At 47.3% G+C, this 27153-nt stretch overlaps 1 protein-coding gene across 1 annotated transcript in view; it reads right to left on the bottom strand.

Annotated features, from left to right (window-relative positions):
- Window positions 1-27153, bottom strand: part of LOC147732882 (protein mono-ADP-ribosyltransferase PARP14-like) — a 1251483-nt gene that overhangs the window by 1000435 nt on the left and 223895 nt on the right. Inside the window, exon 7 of the mRNA XM_086957427.1 lies at window positions 151-2417. Within this exon, the coding sequence (XP_086813553.1) occupies window positions 151-2417 (2267 nt within the window). The remainder of the gene's footprint in view (window positions 1-150; window positions 2418-27153) is intronic.

Genomic DNA, 27153 nt, shown 5'->3' with positions numbered 1-27153 from the left:
CAAACTACTGAAGGAATATGGAGTCCTATACTTTTTCAAACACAAGCAAACCGAATTCCAAAATATTTTTCTATGTTCTGCTTCCGGACCAGTATATCAATGTAATTACAGTTTTAGGGGTAGAATACATAATATATTTTAAAAACTTACTGTTGCATCTTGAATGTTTCCTTGCTCCAAAATAATAGCAAGACCTTCTTCTGTTTGTACCACCTGAACATCTTGTTGGTTTCTGGGTTTTCTTTTTTCTGGTTTAGTGTGGCTTGCTAATCTTGGGACAGGCTGCGACTGTTGCCCCCCTCCAAAGTGTTTTTTCAATGCACAAGTAAAGGCATCCACTGTTTTCTGACATTTATCGACAAAATGTATATGAGACAGGCAACTTTTCCAGTTACGAGCTTCCATGTGTTCCTTTAATGAAACAACAATACAATTCACACAGAGGTCTAACGGAAAACCAAAGATGCCAGAACTAATTGCAGGGATTCCAATGGAATTGTGATTATACAACTCTGCAAGCTCAAGGCTTTCTTTAATACACCTTTTCAACAAGCTCTCCGCAGTAGCTGGGGTAAATTCATGCCAACGGGGACCAACTGCGTGAATGACCTGTTTGCAAGGTAAATTCCCGGCAGGTGTTATCGCTACGCCCCCGGGTTTCAGTTTTCCCTGACGCTCAACAATATTGTCACTTTCAGTTTGTAGTTGTGGGCCTGCAGCTTGCAAAAGTGCTTGGGCCACACCTCCAATATGTTTCAGGTCTTCATTTGAAGCATTCACCACCACATCAACAGGATGCTTGGGCAGGTCCGCTTTGTAAACCCCCACAACTATTCCGCCTTGCAGGTTGACATGGTAGCTGGGAAGGCCTGCCTCCACCTCGGAATACTCTTCGCATTCCTCTTGGTTTTTTGCTAACCTCACGTAACAGTTGAATTTTTGTTTCAATGTAATAAACCACGTCTCCTCCGATTTTTGGGAGAATTTCTTGGCTCCTGGTTTGTTAATAGAGAGGACTTTCGAATGCAGTGAAGACAAGACTTGTTGGACCACGCCGGCCATAAACTGCACATCTCTCCGTGGACCAGACAATAAAAGGTGTCTCCTCATAGTTTGAGGGTTCAAATCAATTTTGATGTTTTTTTTCTGAATTTCAAGTAACATTTGCTTTTTCTCCTCTTGCAGAAACTGTGCCACCACTTCATACCCAAGAGGGATGGACTTTTTAATTTGAGTGTTCTCGTCAATGAAATTAGAAACCTGATGATAGACTTCTGTTACTGCTACTGAATATCCAATGATTACAACTCTATTTTCCTCAATCTCAATTAATACAGCTGGCCTCTCTGAATTGAAGGTATCCAATAAACGACTTCTTAGCGTATGCCATACTGTCATTTTGATTACAGAACTGTCTTCAAGATCAACCCATTTGTAGATTATAGACTCTTTGATTTGCTTTTCCGCATCTTCTATTGCCTTCTGCGAGTTCCCTTTCAACATCACCATTGTGCTCTCAGTCTTACAAAGCGCATTGATTTTTTGATCTGTTAGCAAGATGTAGGAAAGATCCTCATTATCTACTTGCTGAATAAAGCGCAAAACGTAAGGGTTAAGATTAAGTGTTTTTTGTTTTAAAGTTCGCTCCCATTCAAGTATCTTACTTTTAGCAACAGCCACCTCTAGTGGAAGGCCAAAAAACTTAATTCTGCTTTTTGAAACCTCAAATGCCATTTCCATTTCTGGGAAGGTCTTGAGGATATCCTCATCTAATTTGTCACAGCACAGTATTGCGTACTCTGATGGCGAGACACGCAAGTGTTCACAGATACTTTGAGCTTTCCTTTCAGTTTCTTTTGTGGTCTGTTGTAAAATTTCCTTGAATCGCAAGTCCATTTGGACAACGTTTTCCAGAATTCCTGCTAGACCAACTTTGTTACTGCTGACATCAGGTATGATAACTTCAACTCCCACTGCACTAGTCACTTTCTCCTTCATAACCTCCCACATATCTCGATCCACTGAATGCTCAATAACTTTAAATTTTTCCATTATGCTTGAGAACTTCTTGGGAACCTCTTTGTCCCATGTTTTAGCAACTTTGAAGAGAATCATCCTCTGCTTAGATAAGGACGCGTCAGGGACAAGAATGACCTCTGTGCAAGGAGTTCCTGAGTCAGGCCATGTTAGTTCACAGTATGAAGCTGACATTTCATTTTTTAGGTCTTGCAACGATTTTTCGTCTTTCTGAAGATAGTGCCATATATACGGACTTAAAGGTAATCGAATTAATTCAGGAAGTTTCATGACTGGTCTTTCCTTTCCATATAAAGCAGAGTCCAATGTGAGGTAGTAGGGATAGACAGACACTGCTTTTCCTTTCATCATATGTGGTTCTGCCAAGACGGTGGTAATCACTATAGAAAGAAAAAATAAAGATCACCATTTTACTCAAATTGTGCAAGAGGATTATCTATTTTATGCTTCACAGAATATTCAACATTGTGGATCCAATTATGAGTAATGTGGATTAGTGTGTCAGGATGTAGTGTGGTCAGAATGGACGTTTAGTGCCGGTATCACGATACATTAATTTGTAGATTACAAGTTAATCCCCACAGAATGGGGAATAATCAATCAGACCTGGTTTTTCTAGGTCAAATTCAGCACTGGATCCCAAATCCCTGTGGTATACTGGTCTTACTTGCCACCTGCTCTGAGCAGGTGATAAATGGGAGAGGGGAAGTGTGGGCGAAGGGTCACAAGATGGGATGCAGAGGTTGCCAGTTGGCTGGAGAGGATGTGGTCTGGAAGAGGGAAACACAACATGCTTCCCTCGTGCTTCAGGAGAGGGTTTGGTGGGAGCCAGACATTGGGCTGCACTTGCAGCCAAAGCCAAAAGTGGTTTTAGCAACTCGGTTTTCTGGCCAATAAACCAAATCAGGTTCAGTGTATTTGCACCAGAGAAGTACAGGTGCAGGAGTTTACTCATCAGGGGATACCGCTTTGTGGAACTTGCAATTAGACCGAAAGTGGTGGTCTTAGATCTTCACAATTAAATACAATTTCTGTAATGTGGGCCACCTTAAACGCATATAGAAAATGACATAAAACAAGGTTCCATTTTTCATGATCAAGGCAACACATTACACAAATCATGATTAGAACTCCTCTTAGGCTTTTATTTATTTTCGAAATTTTTATATAGCAAATTTAATTGACAATTAATAGAGTACTTCGCATCACAAAACAAGAAGACCTGAACAAGACGAGCAGAAGGGTGGCAAAAACAATTTAGGGTGGAAGAAGACTAATAAACAAAGTTGACTAATTCCCCTTGTTACACAGCTTGAAACAACTGGATGAACAGGTCAGTGTTGTGATGTGAAATGATGGGAACCTCCTGCAAACCATTGGCTGTAGTAATTAAACACCAGTTTGTAAAAGAGAAATGAAGGCATGTAGGATAGGACTTCCCTGATCAGTTCAAATTATTTGAGCTGAAAATGTACCCATGACTAGTGTCTCCCCCACTGTCATACACAGATGGGGGTGGCTGTGTGGGTGATTGAGTGTGTGAGGTTATTTACATCTTTATAGAAAATATTGTCACAACATTCCATCGAAAACCCATTGGGTATTGTCAATAGCTTCTGCCTTGAAAAATGGGCACCAATCATTGAAAAAATACTGTATAATATTCAGACTTTGATTCTACAAAATGTGATGCTCTTTTGTAAAGTGAGAAAAGTTACACGTGGCACTGAAAAAGTTTGCAAAATAAAACATTTTAAAACGCTGAACTGAAATAGACCAAACTTACCAGGTAAGCAGTGCAAATGCCCAATCTGTAACTCATCAAGTTCAGTGTACTTTTGCTCGGCCAATTTAAGTTATATATGTCAAAATGAAAGTAAAGCTTAAGCATGCAAGGTTATCGGTCAATGTTTGAGGTAAGTGACACTTTTTATTTTTTAAATTGAGGGTCTGCAATACCCACTGGACACAATTTGGTAATGTTTTTTAAAATAACATGAGGTGTCTAGCTAGAATCATTTGGATCCATTACAACCAATCACTTTGTGAGATCCGGTAGAAAGTAGCATCTGGTGTCTGCTGCGAAGGCCCAGTTAGTCGGATCTCTCCTTACAGGTCAAAAACATAAAAGGACATATTTCCCCCCACACTACTATGGCCTTGTCAGGTGAGTAGGAGGAGACAGGAGGGGTGTAAAATATACCCTAGCCTCGAACAAAACATATTTGTGGGCAATAATCTTCAACAGCTTTGCTGTGCTGCGGGGGGGAAATTTTCTTAACTTCTCCTCCTTTCAAACTGCGCCACCGTTCCCAAGAACAGTGAATGATTTTACTGCCTCTCAGCCTTGCCGCAGAGCAAGGAATGAATGAAGGTCCATTATTGCCTTTGCTAAGAGCAGGGAGAAGTTTACTTTACCATGGAAATAGCTTACAGCTTCTGTGGTTTTTAACAGACAATTCCAGTCTTGAACAAGATCTAGAAGGTCTGGTGTCCCCCTTGCCAAATGCTAGGGGTATTTCTGTTAACTTTAAAAAAAAACAAGCATATAAAAATGCAATAGGTCTCGCCTTTCATTAAGTTAAACCCATTTGCTTTACTGTACAATACCATTAGTAAAGCAAATGGCTTTAACTTAATCAAAGGCATGACCTATTGCCTTTTCAATGCTTGTTCCATTCGTGTAACTTTCTTATGTGATCTCCCCCTACAATCCTTGCCAAACACAGTGGGCATGTCGGCAGGGGTGTGTCGGCAGCGCGTTAGCAGCGGTGCGTCAGCAAGGGCGTGTCAGCAGCGGCGTGTCAGCAAAGATGAGTCAGAAGCAGCGTGTCAGAAGCAGCGTGTCAGAAGCAGCGTGTCAGAAGCAGCGTGTCAGAAGCAGCGTGTCAGAAGCAGCGTGTCAGAAGCAGCGTGTCAGAAGCAGCGTGTCAGAAGCAGCGTGTCAGAAGCAGCGTGTCAGAAGCAGCGTGTCAGAAGCAGCGTGTCAGAAGCAGCGTGTCAGAAGCAGCGTGTCAGAAGCAGCGTGTCAGAAGCAGCGTGTCAGCAGTGATGTGTCAGCAGCGGCATGCGTGTCAGCAGCGGCATGCATGTCAGCAGCGACATGCGTGTCAGCAGCGGCATGCGTGTCAGCAGCAGCGTGTATCAGCAGTGCCGTCAGCAGCGATGTGTCAGCAGCAGCGTGTCAGCAGCGGCGTGTCAGAAAGGGTGTGTCAGCAGCGGCGTGTCAGCAGCGGCGTGTCAGCAGCGGTGTGTCAGCAGTGAAGTGTCAGCAGCGGTGTGTCAGCAGCGGCGTGTCAGCAGCGGCGTGTCAGCAGCGGCGTGTCAGCAGCGGCGTGTCAGCAGCGGCGTGTCAGCAGTGAAGTGTCAGCAGTGAAGTGTCAGCAGTGAAGTGTCAGCAGTGAAGTGCACAACAGCGATGTGTCAGCGGTGGAGTGTTAGCAGCTGCGTAGCAGCAGTGTAGTAGCAGCTGTGTAGTGCACAGCAGTGGTGTGTCAGCAGTGAAGTGTCAGCAGCGGGGTGTCAGCAGCGGGGTGTCAGCAGTGAAGTGTCAGCAGTGAAGTGTCAGCAGTGAAGTGTCAGCAGTGAAGTGTCAGCAGTGAAGTGTCAGCAGTGAAGTGTCAGCAGTGAAGTGTCAGCAGTGAAGTGTCAGCAGTGAAGTGTCAGCAGTGAAGTGTCAGCAGTGAAGTGCACAACAGCGATGTGTCAGCGGTGGAGTGTTAGCAGCTGCGTAGCAGTGGGGTGTCAGCAGCGGGGTGTCAGCAGCGGGGTGTCAGCAGCGGGGTGTCAGCAGCGGGGTGTCAGCAGCGGGGTGTCAGCAGCGGGGTGTCAGCAGCGGGGTGTCAGCAGCGGGGTGTCAGCAGCTGTTTTGGAGCAGCGGTGTAGGAGCAGCGGTGTAGGAGCAGCGGCGTAGCAGCAGTGTAGTGCACAGCAGTTGTTGTCAGCAGTGAAGTGCACAGCAGCAGGGTGTCAGCAGCGGGGTGTCAGAGCACGGTGTCAGCAGCACGGTGTCAGCAGTGGTATAGCAGCAATGGTGTGTCAGCAATGGTGTGTCAGCAGTGGTGGCAGCAGTGGCGTCAGTAGTGATGTGTCAACAGAGTGGCTGCAGGGGTGAAAACAAAACAAAGCCTTGTTAGCAAGTAAATGGTCTTTTAATGACCTGTGAAGTACTCCGGTGCGTGTGAGCCCGGAAATCTGTCGCAGCCGAGCTGACACACACAACGGGTGGGGAGGAATGGGGGGGGGGGGGGCTGAAGCCCTTTCAGCCCAATGGGCGTGGCACGCCTGCCTATAATACATTCCAGTCCAGAATGCTGTACACAAAGCTACACATACATTTACATATGGAAAGGAAACTCTTTGATAGATGTCATGTGCCTTCACTTGAATTTGCTCATAATTTGTTAAAACAAAAGTAGCAATCTATAAAAGAGAAGCCGCTTTTTTCACATAAAGCACCATACTGTAGAACAAAGGTTAGGTATTTCGCACCCAACTGCTTTGGTCTGTAACCACAAGGCGCTGCTGCGGGCAGTGTCTGGAGAGCTGTGTTCCTGTGCTTAACAGGCAGGGTGTGGCTCTGTGCAGTGTATACACCTGTGTTGTGCTATACGTGTGCACCGGCCGAGGCGACCCTTAGCTGCCAGAGCCTCCTCTGAGGGTCTGCATGGCAACGCAGCCACGCACTGCTGCTGCGCCTGTCCCCGCCCCGGCCTCTTCACCACCACGCAGCGCTACAGGGAAATATATAAAGAACTGACCTAGAAGGACGCAGGCGGGCTCAAGTCGCTCAGAACTGCCAGACAGCGCCCCCCCCCCACCGAGACGAAGGAATTTCTGAGTTCTGTTTGCATGCTTTTGTGTATCTTTTGAAAAGTTTGTATTGCGTTTTTAGGCCCCGGAGAATGAAAGTGAGAAGAGCTGCCCACCCCTCATCTCCCTTTTAGAAACTGAGTAGGCACCAGTCGCTGCCTACCCAACAGACACTGACTGCAACGTAATTACTCAACAGTAATATCCGACTACTTGTGACTTTTGCTGTTGAAAACGGGGTTTCATGCAAAAACTCGATTATAATCATCATTGCTATTTTATTTTTCATTATGTTATTATTACTGATAACTAGAACATAATACATAGAATTATTGTCGTCATTGTTATTAATATTATTGCCAAGTACTCACCTTATATGCATGCAAGGTTCAACTAAAAAATATCAAAAATAGATAACAATCATAACATTTAGGGCCATATTATCAAGAACGGGTGTAACATTATCGCCGCTTTAGTGGCAAGAAAATGCTGCTAAAGCGGCAAAAAGAGGCTTGATAATATGCCCTAGAGAATTCCAATAGAAGCCCAGGTTTGATGTCCCTCAAACTAGAACATGAGTTTTTATTGGGATTCTCTAGGGCATATTATCACGCCCCTTATCGCCATTCTTGATAATTTGGCCCATAATTTGTTAACCGCAGACTGGTTCAGACTTCGACACACTGTACTTCTGGCTTCATTTTACTCAAATAACTTTTTAAAAAGCCATAGTTCACACCTTTTCGCCATTTTCTTTAATCTCGTACCACATTCATGTCACGAATCGTGTGACACCACTTGAATTTAGTGAATTGAAATAAAACTTGTAAAAGAACACCATCTTTTTGCGGCATCTTCGAATATGTCCGTTCTGTTCACATTTTACCCACCTCCTCAGCTTGGAGTGAGAGATTGTTTTAGAAAATGTTCCCTCGTACTGCCCGAGCTCAGAGTGCACTAGAGGAGCGCCCCTCCCGCAAAAACCCATTCTTGCTTGAGAAGGCACCAGAGCTGTGCTCATTTTATCCCTCTCTAGTGAGAGAAGGCAGATGAGATTTGCCACTTCACCTTCTTGTTTGACGTCGGCACCGAAACCTACTGGCATCGAACCCTCGACTCTGAAAAAGTAATCGGAACTGAGTAAAAAGCCAATGCCGAAGAGTACAGATTCCCAACCTTCAGAACCCAAAAAACCCTCGGACCCCAAATAACAACTGGTTCCGCAGGCTCCTGCAGAGCCCAAAAAAATCTCATGCTTCCAAGCCGAAAGAGCACGAATCTACTCCAGATTCAGTGCCACGCAAGCCTTCGGATCCGAAAAAAAAAATTGGCGCTGAAAGCACAGCCTACACCAGAAGAGCTTTTTAAACCGGATCCAACCAAAACAACTCTTCAAAAAGACCCCAAAACAGGTCAACTGATTTTGAGTTCCAAGAAGAGACCAACGGACACGCCTCTACCGACTAAATCTCCACCATAGAAGAGAGACATTGCAACATCTCCTCTACGACTCCCTTCTCCACTTCCTCCTCCACCTCCGCACCACTCCCGTACACCATCTCCTCCACCAGTGGACGATGAGGACACCTCTGATGACACAGGGGAGGGTGCAGACGATAAACCACTAGGGGAACCTAGTCCTCCTTACACCCCAGACCCATGGGACGATTACAACACAGATGTCCCTAATGTACCACAGGATGACATCTATTCCTCTACACCTCCCCCTCCAGAGGATACCATAGGTTTCACCCAGCTCGTTCACAGAGCTGCACAATACGGCGGGGTAGATTTACATGCAGACCCTGTGGAGGAGGATTTCTTAATGGACACGTTTGATACATCACAAAAGTCCACTTCTGTTCTCCCTATGTTAAAAGAGGTAATCAAACATGCAACTGAGGTGTTCAAAGATACTGTTAGGGCTAGGGTTATTAACTCCAGGATAGAGAAAAAATACAAATCTGCCCCAGCAGACCCTGCATACCATTGGATTCCTTAGTGGTCTCCAACGTCAGAAAAAGGGCCAGCTCACAAACGTCAGGGGATGCTCCGCCTCCTGACAAGGAATCGAAACTCTTGGACGCCTCTGGTAAACGTACAGCGTCACAAGCAGCTAATATCTGGTGAATCTCCAACACTCAAGCCTTGTTGGCCAGATACGATAGGGCACACTATGACGAGCTAGAGACCCTAATGCAGCAACTTCCTGACAAATATAAGACCAAGGCCAACGACCTCATACAGGAGGGTAAACTGATAAACACCTCCATTCGTTGTGCTCTAGACGTGGCAGACACCGCCTCCCGAGCCATTAACACAAGTGTCCTTCTACGTAGACATGAATGGCTACGTATTTCAGGTTTTAAACCAGAAATACAAACTTCCATCCTTAACCAGTTAGTTGATCAGGAACACCTATTTGGCCCTCCCGTGGTTTCATCTCTAGTAAAGATGAAAAAGACACCAACACGGCTAAATCAATGGGAGCCTTACAATCGCAAGCTCCTCTTACAAGGGCACTTCCAGAGGTTAGTCCTCTGAGAACCCCTCTACGTCCCATAAAACTCCCACCCCAACCACATTCACCAGAGGTTATCAAAGACGATTCTACAGAGGCAATAATAACAAAGGTAGAGGCAAGACCAACAATACCCACTCCGCCTCCAAACCTACCCAATGACTTCCCTCCGCTCCCCCCGGACCATTTCACTCCGGTCAGGGAAAGATTGCTACAGTTCCTACCTGTCTGGAACAACATCACTACAGACAGGTAGGTGAGACAAATTGTTCAATCAGGTCATTGTCTAGAACTCACCTCTACCCGCCCAAACATACCACCCAGACAGCACCCAATGTCACCAAAACATTTATCGCTGCTAAAGCAAGAGGTACTTTCCCTCCTGCAAAAACATGCAATAGAACCAATTCCCCTGCATCAGCAAAACACAGGAGTTTACTACTAGTTTACCACGCCAAGTCTCACTTGCAACTGTCCCACATACAACAGTACCTCGGTGCCACAATAGACACCTCACAAGCGCTTGCATATCCCAGTCCACCCAGGATAGCAAGCATACAAAGCCTCATAACGAAATTTCAGCCGCAACACTCTCTTCCAGCTCAAGTGTTCATGCAGTTGATAAGGATGATGGCCTCTTGCATCTTTATAGTAACTCATGCAAGACTCCAGAGACTCCAGGCCAGCTGACAGATCTGGTGTTGGTGGACGGCCGCAAGCATTGCTCTCTGCAGTGGTGGAACACCAAAACCTTTCCAAAGGACGACCGTTCATCGAGCCGGTTCCACAGATTGTGCTAACAGCGGATGCATCGCTCTTCGGTTGGGAAGCTCATCTATTACATCACACCATGCAGGGCAGGTGGACACCTCAACAAAAGTTCCTCCACATCAATCACCTGGAATTACTAGCCATATTGTTGGCCTTAAAGTCATTCCATAAACAGATATCAGGCAAGGCTGTCCTAGTCCGCACCGACAACATGACAGCCATGTACTATATACAAAAACAAGGCAGGACACACTCCCTATAGCTCTCTCAACTAGCACAAACCATATGGAGATGAGCTATTCCTCAGAACATTTTTCTCCTACTTCAACATGTTCCGGGAGACCAGAACAACATAGCCGATCTGTTAAGTCGTCAGACTTCATCCGTAAGTTCTTCAACCGTTTTTCCACATGTGGGGGCAACCAGAGATAGATCTCTTCGCCACACACGAAAACGCCAAATGCCGAAGCTTCGCCGCCAGACATCCACACCCATTGTCCAAAGGCAATGCGATATGGATGAATTGGTCAGGCAGATTTGCGTACGCTTTTCCGCCTCTCCCACTCATTCCACTGGTGGTGCGCAAACTACAGTAACACTCACCGACTCTTATCCTAGTTGCTCCAACATGGGTCAGACAACCCTGGTACACCACATTACTGGAACTATCTGTAGTCCTGCACCAAAAACGACACCTCTCCCCACGCCTCTTAACCCAGAACCGTGGAGAGATCAGACACCCGGACTCAGCACAGCTCAACCTAGCGGTCTGGCTCCTGAGGTTTTAGAGTTTGGTTACCTTAACCTTCCCCCTGACTGTATCAATGTTATCAGAGAGGCTAGACGCCCCACCACTAGAGCCTGCTATGCAGCCAGGTGGAAAAGATTTGTGATATATTTTCACAACACACCATCAATCCTTTAAATGCGTCTATTCAACACATCAACACATCATAGGTTATCTACTGCATCTCCAAAGCTGTAACTTAGCGTACACATCAATTAGGTTACACCTCGCTGCCATAGCAGCCTACTTACAAAATAGACAACACTTATCGCTATTCAGGGTACCTGCCATCAAAGCATTTATGGAAGGCCTCAAAAGAATAATTCCTCCCAGGGTACCACCCTCACCTGTGTTGAATTTAAATGCTGATCTCACAAGACTAATGGGCCCTCCTTTTGAACCTCTGCACAAATGCGAGCTACAATTTCTAACATGGAAAGTCGCTTTCTTGGTGGCCATTACTTCCCTTAGAAGAGTCAGTGAGCTACAGGCACTGATTATTCAAGAACCATTTTTACAACTCCATCATAACAAAGTGGTGCTCAGAACCAATCCGAAATTCCTCCATAAAGTTATTGCTCCCTTTCAACTCAATCAGTCTGTGGAGTTGCCAGTATTCTTCTTGCAACCACAAACAGTCGCAGAAAGAGCTCTTCACACTCTAGATGTTAAAAGAGCACTCCTTTATTACATTGAAAGAACAAAACCTTTTGCACGACAAATCATCTTTTCGTCCTTCCCAACACCACATATAGGCAAAACCATATCAAAATCTGGAATTGCAAGGTGGATTGTCCAATGCATACAAATTTGCTATCACAAAGCAAAATGTACATTATATGTTCCCCCTAAAGCCCACTCTACCCGAAAGATAGGGGCTTCAATGGCATTTTTAGGGAACATTTCCTTAGATGACATCTCCAAAGCAGCTACATGGTCTACCCGCACACATTCACAAAGCACTATTGTGTTGATGTGCAAACAAAACAGCAAGCTAGTGTGGGCTAGGCTGTACTCAACACACTACTTCAAACTACTGCAACAGATACTGATGGTCGCCACTAAGGAGGGGTACAGCTATACAATCTATGCACATTGTGTGATCTGCAGCTCATATGCCTTAAACGGAAATTGCTACTTACCAGTATGCAACTGTTCTTGGCATGTAGAGCTGCAGATCCACACACGCCCACCCACCTTTCCGGCTACCTTTATCTGTTCCAGTATTACCTTATTTAGATAAAGCATACATGGGCATCTTTTCTGTTTCTCAGAAAACGCCATAATTTCCCTGGTGGCGAAAAAATAATCTGACAATGGAGCCGATGCCCATGTGTCATTTCTCCCCTAGTCATTTCTCCCCTAGTCTCTATCCGCCAGCACGGATTCATCCCGGGGAGAGATACGGCGGACCATGTACGCCACGTCATTGCACTCTTAGACTGGGCCCAACCCACTGGTTCTCCACTGGGCGCAATCCTGTTAGACGCCAAAAAGAGGCGTTTGACAGGGTTGCTTGGGGGTTCCTGTGGAAAGTTTTGGAGTGGAAGGGGTTTTGTCCTGGCTTTATTCAGGCTGTACAGGCACTCTACATCAGCCCGCGGGCAACTGTATCTATTTCGGGCATGACTTCGAGCCCTTTTTCCATCAGCAGGGGTACCAGGCAGGGTTGCCCCTGCTCACCCCTGTTATTTGCTTTATACATCGACCCGTTTTTAAGTAGAATCGAGAATGCCCTGTCTATACCTCCAGCAAGGGTTAATAATTTTGAGTTTAAAGCGTTAGCCTACGCCGATGATATTGTGATATTGACTAGTGATGTGGCAACTTCCTTTCCAGCGTTAAAGATCCTGGAAGCGCAGTTTGGCCTATGTTCGGGCTACAAACTTAATACTCAAAAAACCCAGGTGGTCCAATCCTCTGCTATGGCGCCATCCGATGCACCAGTGGTCCCTAGTGCAATGTACCTAGGTGTTAGAATCACAGCAGCAGTGGAAAAATTGCCAGAAATGAACATCTTACCTATCATAGATACGGTTACTACCACCTTACATAGACTAGATAACCTGCATTTATCCTTGTTTGGAAGGAGGAACATTCTAAAGATGCTGATCTTACCAAAACTTTTGTATCTGTTTAGAACTATCCCATTAGAATTCGCCAAGACTAGTATGGCCAGGGTAGAGAGATGCTGCAATAGGTTTTTATGGAGCTACCGTCAGCCGCGTAGGGCTTCGAGATGGATGCAGTTGCCTGTGGACAGAGGAGGGTATTCAGTCCCCAATCTGCTGCTCTACAATTGGGCAGCCCTATTACAACATCTGGCTGTTCCACTCTTTGGGGATAGAGCAGTAATTCCAGTTTGCTGCAGCCCCTCCATTTTGGCAAATGGCTTCGGGGAGGATGTGAAAGGAACGTTATTAACAGTCCTCGAACCTAGTTATTATAAGAAAACCAAATTCAGAGTCATCATGGCCATGTATTCGGTTTGGAGGAAGGTACGGCGGAAATGGCTAATTTCTAATATTAACTATTACACATCCCTCGCAGCAGCTAGATTATTACCACCTATCTTCCAAGATTATTTCACAATTAGGTGGAGGATGCATGGTATTATTGCTTTGGGAGACCTAGCCCAGTAGGAGAGTTTGGCTTCTTTTTTGTTTCTTAAGGAGAAGTTTGCTCTGGACTCGCACAATTTTTTTTAATACCTGCAGATTCGCAGCTATCTGGAGCGACTTCGGATTAGAAATCCAACTCTTTTTGTTAAAAATGTACTCATGGAGTTGATTCTGGAGAAATCAAAAATTGGGCTTATCTATCAAAACATTCTTTTAGGCCTTCCTGATGACTTATCCCTTCAAAACTCTAAATGGGATAACAAACTGGGTCAGTCAGGAACAGATATCATGCAGTCACTGGAGCTAGCCAATATGGTTTTAACATCTGGGAGCCTGCGTTCACAATCATACATAGCTCTAATGGACCTCTATTATACCCCGGCTAAAATCTCCAAATGGGGGGGAATGGGTGCCATAGCTGTCCGAGATGTGGCTTAGTCGCTGCTAATGACATACATATGTTTTTCAGTTGTCCCAAACTTGATGTATTTATCCAAGAAGTCCAAACATTTATTAATTCTAGCCTTAAAGTATCAGTGGTCCTATCTCCCAAAGTGGTAATATTGGTATGCGAATCAAATGTTGCGGACCTTAGACCAAGCTACTCTTCAGCTTTAATATTTATAGCAATGTCTGTAATGTGATTATGTATCACTTCTGAGTGGATCAGCCCAGATCCTCCCACGTTTGTAAACTGGAGAGCCAGGATTCTGGCCCTGCATAATCTAGAATCTGCAGTGTTTATGCGGGGAGGCAAGAGGAGGCGGGAGAGGGGGCTGCGAATATGGGCGCCATTTGTTCATTGGCAGAATAATTGATCGACGGATCTGGCTTAGTGTCTTGCTTAAAAGTCCTAACGCTGGGTGCTGTGGTGGTCCGCCCCAATACATTTTTTCTTTTACTTGTGTATGTACACTAATCCTATCGCCTGCCCTCCTCCTATCGTTTCTTTCGCCATTTTCCCACTTTTTCTTTTTTTTTTCTTTTTTCCAAAATTTAAATTTGCTCTAGGGATTTTATGGATGGTGGTCATGATACATTCAAATGCTATGTAATATGATGCAATATTCAAGCTGAATAATAAAAATGGAAAACAAAAAAAAAAATGAAAAAGAGTTTTGAGGACAGCTTGGCCTACAGCAGCTTGCTGCTTTGATTGCACATCCACACAATAGTTTTAGTGAAAGTGTGTATGGTAGACCATGTAGCTGCTCTACAGATGTCTTCTAGTGGAATGTTTCCTAGGAAAGCCATGATGCCCCCATTTTGCGCGTAGAGTGTGCTCTTGGGGAACTGTTAGAGTGCGTTTAGCTTTGTGGTAGCATATTTGAATGCATTTAACTATCCATCTGGCTATTCCTGATTTTGAGATGGGGTTACCCTTATGTTGTGGTGAAAAAGCGACGAACAGTTGCTTTGTTTTCCTGAATGGTTTAGTTCAGTCAACATAATACAATAGAGCTCTTCTTACATCTAGTGTGTGTAAGGCTCTCTCAGCTACTGACTGCGGGTTTTGGAACTAAAACGGGCAATTCTATGGACTGATTGATATGGAAAGTGGATATGACCTTTGGCATGAACTTAGGGTTAGTAGGTAGTACTACTTTATTTGCATGCATTTGCATGAAAGGTTCCTGAATCGTTAGAGCCTGTAACTCACTTACTCGTCTGAGTGAAGTGATGGCAATTAAAAATGCCACCTTCCACGTTAGAAATTGCAATTCACATGAGTGGAGTGGTTCAAAAGGAGGTCCCATAAGTCTGGTAAGTACTATATTTAAGTTCCAGACTGGTGCAGGTGGATGTTTTGGAGGGATTATCCTTTTAAGCCCTTCAATGAAAGCTTTGATTGGTGGAACTCTGAACAGAGACAGGTGTTGTCTGTTTTGGAGGTATGCTGCCATAGCTGCAAGATGTAGTCTTATAGAAGAGTATGCTAAATTGCATCTTTGTAGATGCAACAGGTAACAAATAATGTTTTGTATGGAAGCTTCTAATGGGTTGATTTGGTTATTATTACAATAAATTACAAATCTTTTCCATTTGGCTGCATAGCATGCTCTAGTAGTTGGTCGTCTTGCCTCTTTGCTAATGTTCATACAATCAGGAGGTAAGTTGAGATATCCAAATTCTAAGACTTCAGGAGCCAGATCGCTAGGTTCAGTTGATTGGGATCTGGGTGCCTGATTTCTCCATGGTTCTGAGTTAGAAGATGTGGCGACAGATGCAGTCTTTGATGTGGAACCACTGAGAGTTCCAGGAATGTTGTGTACCATGGTTGTCTCGCCCATGTTGGAGCAACCAGGATCATTGTAAGTGACTGCTGACGTAGTTTGTGTATTTACAACAAGGTGCCACTAGCGGAATCAGTGGGCTGGTGGAAAAGCGTACGCAAATCTGCCTGACCAGTTCATCCATATCGCATTGCCCTGTGACAATGGATGTGGGAACCTGGCGGCAAAGTACTTGCATTTTGAGTTTTCGTTTGTGGCAAACAGATCCTTCTCTGGATGCCCTCATTCTTGAAAGAATGGTTGGAGAGCTTGAGGGTGAATCTCCCATTCGTGTATCTGTTGGCTGTGTCTGTTTAACAGATCCGCTATTTGGTTGTCTTTCCCTAGCAGGTGTTCTGCTAGGAGAAAAATGTTCTTTGGAATTGCCCACCTCCATATGCTCTGCACTAGGTGAGAAAGCTGTAGAGAGTGAGCCCCTCCCTGTTTCTGGATATAATACATGGCTGTCATGTTGTCCGTCCGGATCAACACAGCTTTGTTGTATACGTATTTTTGGAATGCTTTCAGTGCCAGAAATACTGCTAGCAACTCTAAGTGGTTGATATGCAGTGTCCTTTGCTTGACTGTCCAGAGTCCCTGGACTGTGCATCGATGTAGGTGTGCTTCCCAACCAGTCAGTGATGCGTCCGCTGTTAATACTATTTGTGGAACTGGCTCTTGGAACAGTCGCCCCTTGGAAAGGTTTTGTGGGTTCCACCACTGCAGAGAGTTGTAAGTGTGACTGTCTACCAACACTAGGTCTTTTAGTTGTCCTTGAGCTTGGTTCCACTGCCATGCTAGGCATTCTTATAATGGACGCATTTGAAGTCTGGCATGAGGGACAATGAATATGCAGGAGGCCATCATGCCTATGAGTTGCATGAACATTCGAGCTGGTAAGGAGTGTTGTGGCTGAAACTTTTGAATTAGAGTCTGCATGTTGGCTATCCTGACTGGATTTGGATATGCCTTTGCTACTGATGTATCTATTGTAGCTCCCAGATATTGTTGTATGTGGGAGGGTTGTAGATGAGATTTTGGGTAATTAATGGGAAACCCTGTTGGAATGAATTTGAATAAATGGCTCTTGGATAGTTAGGGCTTGCAGCTCACTAACTCGTCGCAGCGATGTAATTGCTATAAGGAAAGCCACTTTCCACGTCAAGAACTGAATCTCGCAGGAATGCAGTGGATCAAAGGGAGGACCCATCAGCCGGGTGAGGACCACATTGAGGTTCCACTCTGGAGCTGGTGGAGTCCGTGGAGGAATGACTCGTTTGAGTCCTTCTAGAGAGGCCTTAATGGTAGGCACCCTGAAAAGGGAGAGGTGCTGCCTATTCTGGAGATAAGCGGACAGATGTACGCGAATGGAAGCGTAGGCCAGATTACATTTGTACAAATGGAAAAGATAACAAATGATGTTCTGAATAGACGCATCTAGCGGGTTAATGTTGTGGTCTGCACAATAAATGACAAACCGCTTCCACTTTGCCGCATAGCATGCTCTTGTGGTGGGCTTCCTTGCCTCCCGGATGATGTCCATACAGTCAGGAGGCAAGTTTAGGTAGCCAAACTCTAGGACCTCAGGAGCCAGATCGCCAGGTTGAGCTGTTGCGGATCTGGGTGCTAAATGTCGCCATGGCTCTGCGTCAAAAGCCTGGGTGTGAAGCGCCTCCTTTGATGCGGTACCACGGACAGTTCCAGAAACGTGGTGTACCATGGCTGGCGAGCCCACGTTGGAGCAACCAGGATGAGAGTCATCGAGTGCTGCCTGAGCTTTCGTGCCACCAGCGGTATCAGAGGTGCTGGGGGAAAAGCGTACGCAAATTTGCCTGACCAGTTCATCCATATCGCATTGCCCTGCGACTGTGGGTGTGGGAACCTGGCGGCAAAGCTTTGGCATTTTCCTTTGTGGCGAACAGGTCTATCTCTGGATGACCCCACATTTGGAAGTACGGGTGAAGTACTGATGGATGTATCTCCCACTCGTGCATTTGGTGGCTGTACCTGCTGAGCAGGTCCGCCATTTGATTGTCCTTGACCGGGAGGTGTTCCGCCATGAGGAAGATGTTCCTCTGAATGGCCCACTTCCACATGCTCTGAGCCAGATGAGACAGCTGCGGAGAGTGTGTTCTTCCCTGTTTTTGAATGTAGTACATGGCCGTCATGTTGTCCGTCCGGATCAACACGACCTTGTTGCACAGATGTACTTTGAAGGCTTTTAGTGCCATGAAGATCGCCATCAGTTCCAGAACATTGATGTGCATCTTCCGTTGCTGTTGCGTCCACAGTCCCTGCACAGTGTAATGGAGTACATGAGCTCCCCATCCCTGGAGAGAAGCGTCCGTCGTCGGGATGATCTGCGGCACAGGCTCTTGGAACGGTCGTCCCTTGCAAAGGTTTCGTGGATTCCACCAATGCAGAGAGTTGTATGCCCGACCGCTCACCAACACTAGGTCTTTCAACTGTCCGTGAGCCTGAGTCCACTGACGTGCTAAGCACTCCTGAAGCGGGCGCATATGTAGCCTCGCGTGCGGGACTATGGAGATGCAGGAGGCCATCATGCCTATCAACTGCATGAACACTCGTGCTGGAAGCGAGTGTTGAGGTCTGAACTTCTGTATCAGCGATTGAATGCTGCTGACCCTCACTGAATTCGGCTGTGCTGTGGCCGCCAGAGTGTTTATGGTCGCACCCAGATACTGCCGTATGTGGGCGGGTTGGAGGTGGGATTTTGGGTAATTCAGTGAGAATCCAAGATCGTACAGGAGGTGAATGGTGTGGGACATGTGGGCGGCACACTGCTGGGCCGACTTCGCCTGGATGAGCCAGTCGTCCAGATAAGGGTAGACATGGATATTCCGTCTCCTGAGGTGTGCCGCCACTGTCGCCAGGCACTTTGTGAACACCCTGGGTGCCGTGGTGACCCCGAAAGGTAAAACCTTGAACTGGTAGTGCTGGTTTTGTATGGTAAACCGAAGGTACTTCCTGTGTGAAGGATGCAGTGGAATGTGAAAGTACGCATCCTTTAGGTCTAAAGTTGCGAGAAAATCCCCCTGACTGAGCAACGGGAGCACTTGCTGCAGGGTCAGCATGTGGAAGTGCTCCGACAGGATGTAGTGGTTGAGTGGCCTGAGGTCTAGGATGGGCCTGAGGGACCCGTCCTTTTTTGGTATCAAGAAGTAGAGGGAGCAGACCCTTGTGCCTCTTTCATGCACAGGCACGAGCTCTATTGCTCCTTTTTGCAGCATAACGGTGACCTCCTGCTGCAATAAGTGCAAATGCTCGGCCGACATAGGACGGTGTCTTGGGGGCATGTTGGGTGGAGTGGACGTTAACTCCAGACAATAACCGTATTGGACAAGTTTTCTGACCCACCTGTCTGTGGTGATGGACTTCCAGACTGGCAGGAACTGCTGGTTTCCCCCCCCGACCGGTGTTGTGTGGTCGGGGGGCAGTGACAAGGCGTCACTGTTTGTTGGTGGCAGAGGATCTGGAGCTGTTGTTTCCACGACCTCTGCCCTTGGTGCGGTTACCACGATATCCACCTCGACTCTTGTTGGTGGATTGAGTGTTGCCCTTGTAGTACTGCGTGGACTGGGAGAGCTGGCCTCTGGGAACGCCTCTAGTGCTTGAGCGACGAAAAGACCCACCCCGAAACTGCTGGGACTGCAAGGCACCCATGGACTTAGCAGTTTCCGTGTCCTTTTTTATTTTTTCCAGGGTGGTGTCAACTTCCGGGCCAAACAGGTGATCTGGATTCACTGTTTGATTAAGGATGGTGGTCTGAATTTCCGGCTTAAATCCAGAGATTCTCAGCCAGGCATGTCGCCGTAACATAACACTAGTGTTGATAGCCCTGGCTGCTGTATCAGCCGCGTCAAGAGCGCACTTAATTGAAGCATTTGAGATGAGCTTCCCTTCCTGAATCAGCATCTCAGCCGCCTCCTTGTATTCATCAGGCAGATGCTGCAACAGGGTCTCCAGTGTGTCATAGTGTGCCCTGTCATACCGCGCTAGTAGCGCTTGTGTATTGGAAATGCGCCAGATGTTGGCTGCCTGTGCTGCTACCCTCTTCCCCGATGCCTCAAAGACTTTGGATTCTTTGTCTGGGGGAGGAGCATCACCCGTAGTCTGAGAATTAGCCCTCTTTCGGGCATTTGATACGGGAAGGGAGTCCAGAGGCAACTGTCCTTTGATGTAGGTAGGATCAGTAGGCGCTGACTTGTACTTCTTATCAATCCTAGGGTTAATTACCCTTGCCCTGGTAGGTTCTTTAAATATCTCTCCAGCATGTTTTATAACACCTTTCAGCATAGGCAGAGTTTTAACAGTTTTTTCTGAGACCGAGAAGGTATCAAAAAGGAAATCCACATCCACAGGGTCAGCATGGAGCTGGACGTTGTGATTAATAGCAGCCCGTTCAATGAGGGCATTGAAAGCTGCAGAGTCTTCTGTAGGAGACGTTTTTGCAGAAAACAGCTGAGGGTCCTGCCCAGCCTGAGGATCACTTGGGTCAGCACCAGCAACCCAGGGTTCGTTGGTATCCTCAGGGTCTGTATAGTTAGGATAAGTGTACTCGTCCACATCATCTCCCTCACCAACGTCCACATCAGAGTAAGTGGGCGAGACGTTATGAGCCTGTGGGGAGAGTGGTTCTACCAAGGCGGGAGTGAAAGCAGAGTCCTTGTTTCTCTTAAGAGGGATCTTGTAGGACTCCATTGGGCGCTTCGGGGCGATTTTTCGCTTGAGGAGGGAAAGTCTGCCCGTTTCAGCATCAATGTAGTGTTCTTGATGCTCTTCCAATGATGGTCGTCGAGGCTGTGGGCCGTGGACCCCCGCCGACGACTTCGGCACCGAGGAGACCTTCTCGGGAACGTCTTGGACCACCTTAGGAGCGAAAGCCTTTGGCGCCGTCTTAGGCGGCAACGTAAAATGGATAGGCGTGGACGGCTTATGTGGTTTGTCCACCGGTTTCGTAGGCGGATGATCCTTCGGACCGACCGATGAGGTCCTGTCCCGGATGCGCTGCAGGGAGTCCGTCCCCTTCTTAGTAAACTCGGCGGATGGGCGCGCCGGTTCGACGGAATCCTTTGAGGCCTCACCTGGAGCCGACTCTGTGTGTGCCGCCTTTGGCCTTGTCCTGTTGATGCGGAGTCGCCAGAACTTTCGGGTCATCCAGCCGTTTCTTCGGGTCGCCGAGATCTTTCTTCGGTGCGCCAATAGCTTTCTTCGGGTCGCCGAGCCCTTTGCTGGTGTCGACCGTCTTCGGCGCCGACGCGCCTGGCACGACCACCTTGACTTTAGTCCTCGGCGCGGCAGACTTGGTCTCGACGCCCTTGACTTGAGCCTTCGGCTCGACAGCACCCTTCGGCTTCTTCGGCGCCGAGGGCTCCGAGGCCTTGGAGCCCACCAAAGTGACGCGCACTTTGGGTGTCGAGGATGGCACCTGCGCAGTTTCTTTTGTCGAGACCGTAGGTTTCACTTTCGGTTTCGTTTTGCCAGGGTGAGGCTCAGCTGCAATGTCCGTGGCCAAGCCCGAGGGCGGGGCCGTAGAACCCATAGTAAGGTCTTGGGTAAGGCCCGAAGGCGATCCCTCGACCGGAGCCTTATGAATTGGCACGGCCCCTGTTTGGGGAAGCTCTTCGTCTGAGCTATCCTCCATGGCCCCGAGGGCCCCGTCGTCGTCTCCTACCTCCTCGACGACTTCTTCGGTGTCGAACATCTCTTCGTCCGCGTCGTAGTCTTAGTCGGCGTCCGACACGGGGTTTGACTCAGTAATGTCCTGGATAAATTCTTCCTCGACATCCCCTGCATCGAAGATGTCTACAGGCGCCGGTGCAGCATGCTGGGCCTCCTGGCGCGCAGCATGTCGAATCTTAAGTGTCTTCTTGGGCCTGAAGTGAGAGCAAGCCATACATTTGGCTTCATCGTGGTCCGGCGACAGACACTTATTACACACCGGGTGGACGTCAACGTGGGGATACTTCAAGTTGCACACGGGACATCTCTTAAATGGAGTACGTTCCATGATGAATAGTCGATAGGTCCGAAGCGTCGACTGGGCCTTCCGCGTCGAAAGTACGCGGGAGTATGGAATCCGGCTCGGAGCCGAGCTGGAAGAACCCGAACCGAACGCAAGACTATACCGACGTATTAGACTAAAGACCATTTGGTCTTATGAAAGTTTTCTATCGATTCCGACAATAGGGAATTTAAAGACATCCGAACCCAATGGCGGAAAAAAACAATCTGAGGATGGAGTCGATGCCCATGCGCACTGTAGTCCAGGGGAGGAGCCACCTATCTCGTGATACTTCAAAGACTCTTCCAGGACAACAATGTGCAATCATCCGGACCCAACACTAGGCGGCGATCTATGCACAGATATGAATTCAGCAGCCCACATGCCTCGAACCTGGTTGATTCCGCCTCCGACTGGTGTTAGGTGGTCTGGAGGGAGTGTGAGGAAGTCACTGTTTGGTGGCAGTGGAGGCTCGGGTGTTATTGCCTCCACGTCCTCTGCCTTTGTTATTGTTGCCCCTATAACCTCCTCTATTGGAGCCTTTGTTAAAAGTGCTCTGGGTATTACATTTGAAGGTAGAGGAGCTTTGTGATGTGTTGCCTCTTCCTGCGCCTCTATAAGAGGAGCGACGAAAAGGAACCTCAATGTTGTTGGAACTGAAGTGCCCCCATTGATTTTGCAGTTTCAGTGTCTTTCTTCATTTTATCTACAATGTTGTCTACTGCGGGACCAAACAGGAAATCTTGGTTTACTGGTTGGTTGAGGATGGTGGATTGCACCTCATTTTTAAAACCAGATATGCGTAGCCACGCGTGACTGCACAGTAGACCACTGGTATTGATAGACCTGGCCGGTGTATCGGCTGCATCTAGCGCACATTTGATGGAGGCATTGGTAAGGAACTTGCCTTCCTGAATGAGGTCGTTAGCCTGCGCCTTAAAAGGTTCTGGTAGGTGTTGCATTAGACTTTCGAGCTGGTTGTAGTGTGCTCTGTCGTATCTTGCTAGAAGAGCCTGTGTATTAGCAATTCTCCATGAATTTGCGGCTTGTGAAGCTACCCTTTTCCCTGAGGCTTCTAGTATTTTAGATTCTTTATCAGGAGGGGGAGCATCCCCTGTTGTTTGTGAGTTGGCCCGTTTACGAGCATTTGCAACTACTAATGAATCTAAAGGCAACTGTTGTTTAATATAAGTAGGGTCTGCTGGGTCTGCTGGGGCTGCCCTATATTTTTTCTCAATCCTCGGATTGAGCACCCGCGCCCTAGCAGGATCTTTAAATTTGTCTGGCGCGTGCTTTAGGACCCCTTTAAGCATAGGAAGTGTTTTGACATTTTTTTCTGAAGTGGGGAAAGTGTCAAATAAAAAGTCCTCCTCTATAGGGTCAGTATGAATGTCAACATTGTGATATTTTGCTGCCCTGTCTATAAGTTGATTAAACATGATAGTGTCATCTGTAGGCGACGGTTTTGTAGGATATGGGGAAGTGTCTGGGAGGGGTTGCGCTTCGTCAGGATCATTTTGGTCATCCCATGTATCATCTTGTGGATCAGGATTCCCTGGTTCATCATAAGTGTACTGAGGATCTTCCCCCTTGTCCTCTCCCTCATTGTAATCAGAATGTGTGGGAGTGTAAGGTACAAAAGGCATATCAGGAAAAAAAGGAGGAGGAGTAAAAGGTCTTGAGGGAGATGTCCCAAAGTCTTTTTTCTTTGTAGGAACAGGAGAAGGAGTGTCTTGTGGTAAGGGCCTCTTCTTTCGGTGGTAAACTACCACGTGTCCTGTTTTAGGATCTATATATAATTTTGGTTGCTCTTCAGTCACCGGATCTGGATGGAAGAGTTCTTCCTCGACAGTCCGTGGCTTTGGCGTGGAAGGCTTTGGTTTATTGACTTGTTTTGGAGTTGTTGGCTCGAGGGCCTTTGGTGTTGGAGCTCCTTTTGGGCTGGTAACCTCTTTTGGTTCGACGCCTTTTTTCTTTTCAGCGTCCTTTTTTGAATCAGCGCCCTTTTTAGGGTTGACGACAACCTTCGGATTGACAGGAGTTCTTGGTTCGGTACGTTTTGTGTCCGAAGCAAGGGTTTTTTTCGGGTCGATTGTCTTTTTTGTGTAATCGGAACCTTTTTTAGGATTGTCTCTTTTGTTCAGATCGACGACCTTCTTGGCCTCGACGACCTTCTTCAGTTCCGAGGGCTTCTTGGGCTCGACTACGCTCTTCGGTGCAGAGTTTTTCGGTGCCGAGGGCTTCTTGGGCTCGACGACCTTCTTTGGGTGTACGCCCTTCGGATCGACTACCTTTGTCTTCGGGTCGATTACCTTTGGGTGGACCACCCTCTTTTGTTCTGCGCCTTTCGGGTCGACTAGTTTTTTCGGTTTGACGACCTTTGGCTGGAAAGCTCTTTTTGGCTCGATGTCTTTCTTCAGGCCTGGGCTACCGGAAGGCGTGTGTTTAGGCTTCGGAGCCGAGCCGAGAGGTGGGGTCTCCGAAGGAATATCTCGATCTTGGCTAAGGCCTTTCGGCGATGCTTCGACCGGGGCCTTCTCTTTTGGGCTGAGTGGAGTGGGGGGCTGAGTACTCCCGGTTTGCCCCGGCGTGATCTGGTCATCGGAGTCCGATTGGTCCTCAACGGTGACTATCTCTAGATCAGAGTCAGCGGCTTCAGAGAGATCTTGTTTGTCCTCGAAGATATTCTCCGGTGCCGACTTCTGCATCTCTTGCCTGGCAGCCCGTCGATTCCTGATGGTTTTCTTGGATCGGAATTGGGCGCACGCTGGGCAATTTTCTTCTTTGTGTTCAGGTGACAAACACTTGTTGCATACTGTATGCTTGACAGTATGCGGGAATTTGGAGTGGCATTGTGGGCACCTTTTAAATGGACTCCTTTCGAAAGTTGCACGTGGCGTCGATAAGGCCAACGGCCCGCGTCGACGACCAGATCAAGATGAAAAGTTTAATGGAGTCGAGTGGTACCGAGCGAAAACAATACTGTCGAGTTCGAAGGCCTTTTGGCCTTAGAAAGTAGTTAGTTTCGGTTCCGAAGTTGGAGTATAGGAAATAACATCCGAACCCAATGGCGGAAAAAAAAAATCTAAGGATGGAGTGGATGCCCATGCGCACTGTAGTCCAAGGGAGGAGTCACCTATCTCGTGATACTTCGAAGACTCTTCCAGGACAACAAGGTGCAATCATCCGGACCCAACACTAGGCGGGGATCTATGCTAAGATATGAATTCAGCAGCCCACATACCTCGAACACTAATATCCTATGCAGTGTCCCAGCCACAGATTCCAGCAGATCTCACCCTCTCCCCCCCCCACCACCCCTACGCATAGGGTCTTACTGGTGAGCTTGCCGATGACAAGGACCCTAGCAAACACTTGTTGTTCGACCCCAGATGGGGAAAATGTTTGTATTCTTGTTTAACTTTTCTACTCTTTATTACTTTTCCTCTTTGCCCGCTCATTTCCTACCCCACATGTATTACTTCCTTCCTACATCCCTCATTGGAGGCCAGGCGCATTCTTCTGGGGGAGGTACACAGCTATATTTTATCTCAGGTATTTGTGTGGCGTTAACCATTCTGAACCTCAATGCTCAAGGACTTAATGCCTTATCTAAGCGCTTAGCACTCCTCTCATTCCTCACGGATTCTTAATGCGACATTTGCATGTTACATGAAACCCCATCTAATCCAGGGCGATTGACGACGGCTATGGTCTTGATGGTTTTATCGCCAAGTCTTCTCCTCTGGGGAGTCCAAAAAAGTGGGTGGTCGCCATTTTACTCGCCACCCAGTTCCCAGAGCGGGTGGAAAAGGTCTTTCTGGACATACCAGGCAGGTTACAAGCTTTGCAGGTTCTACTCTCTGGCACTAGATGCACTATAGCCACAATATAGCCCCTAATGAACCATTTATGAGGGACTCCCTGAGCCAGCTTTTAACCACCTCAGACAAAGACCTGCGGGTGGGAGGAGACTTCAACATTGCAATGGATGCCCGTAGGGATCAGACTACTCCCAGGGTGGGTCAGGCAGGGGACTCACCGTGGGCACCAAGCATTGGCTGAAGGAGCAAGGCTTAACTGATGTATGGCGTCATATGCATCCTACATCTCTATAATACACCATTTTCTCAGCTGCACTCCACACATGTGCCTGCATGGACTATTTTCTCACCACACCAGGAGTTACCTGTAACACTGTCTCAGTAGACATCGGTGTGGCAGCATTATCTGACCACTCTCCCAACACTTTGCATCTTGAACTACGGGGTGGGCACAGGCCACAGCAACCTGGCGCCTTAACACAGAACTCCTCACCTACGACCAAGTTCTCTCTGACACCTTGGCAGATTTAACCACCTTCCTGGAACATAAAGATATACCCGCAACCACTCTGGCCACACTATGGGAGACACTTAAGGTCGTGGTTAGGAGACATTTCATCGCAATCACCACAGATCAGAACAGGGAGAGGCGGACTAAATGCCACCAACTAGTAATACAGGTTAAGCAACTTGAGGCCACCCACGTACGTACGGGCTCAATTGTGGCCAGTCGCAGGTTGACAGCCGCCCGGAAACAATTGCAGGAGAAGAATATGAGTAGAGCAGAATACGCTTTGCTCCGCATTCTGCAAAAATATTATGCAGTGGCAACAGGGCAGGACTGATGCTTGCGCACCGCCTCCGAGTTCAGGTTACAGAGCGGAGACTCACTGAAATACAGGGAGTAGACGTGTTCCCCTCCAACAAGATGCAGACATAGTGGACGCCTTCCGTGCATCCTACAAATCTCTCTACAGGGCAGAGCCTCTACTTGAGTCTGATGCACAGGCGAACCTGTCTCTGGTGCCTAATCTTGAAACTGCTGCAACTATTTTCTCCACTCTAGATGCGGATATCTCTACTCAGGAGGTCTCAGAGGCCATCCAGAAGTTACAGTCTAACAAGGCACCAGGCCCATATTGCTATTGTGCCGAATTCTATAGGGCTTTCGCTCCGCAGCTCGCCCCTCTATTAGCACGCTTGTTTAAAACTTTAAGTGATACAAACTCCCTCTCTGACTATGTGCTTAGCCACAATCATAGTGATTCCTAAAGCTGGTAAGGACCCCAGCTGGTGCTGTTCCTACCGTCCCATCTCCCATTTGAACGTTGACGCAAAAATCGTTCTCACTCACAGACTAGTCCTGTACATCTAGGGTCAGGTGGACCCAGATCAGGCTGGGTTTATCCCAACGATACAAAAGGGGGTGGTGATGGACGGAGCATCTGAATCAATCAAACACTCACACCCAGTCAAAAGATC

Source organism: Lissotriton vulgaris, chromosome 2_1 (assembly GCF_964263255.1).
Source record: "Lissotriton vulgaris chromosome 2_1, aLisVul1.2, whole genome shotgun sequence".
Lineage (NCBI taxonomy): Eukaryota > Metazoa > Chordata > Amphibia > Caudata > Salamandridae > Lissotriton > Lissotriton vulgaris.
The sequence above is the reverse complement of the archived record's forward strand: the minus strand, read 5'-3'. Positions and strand labels throughout refer to the sequence as shown.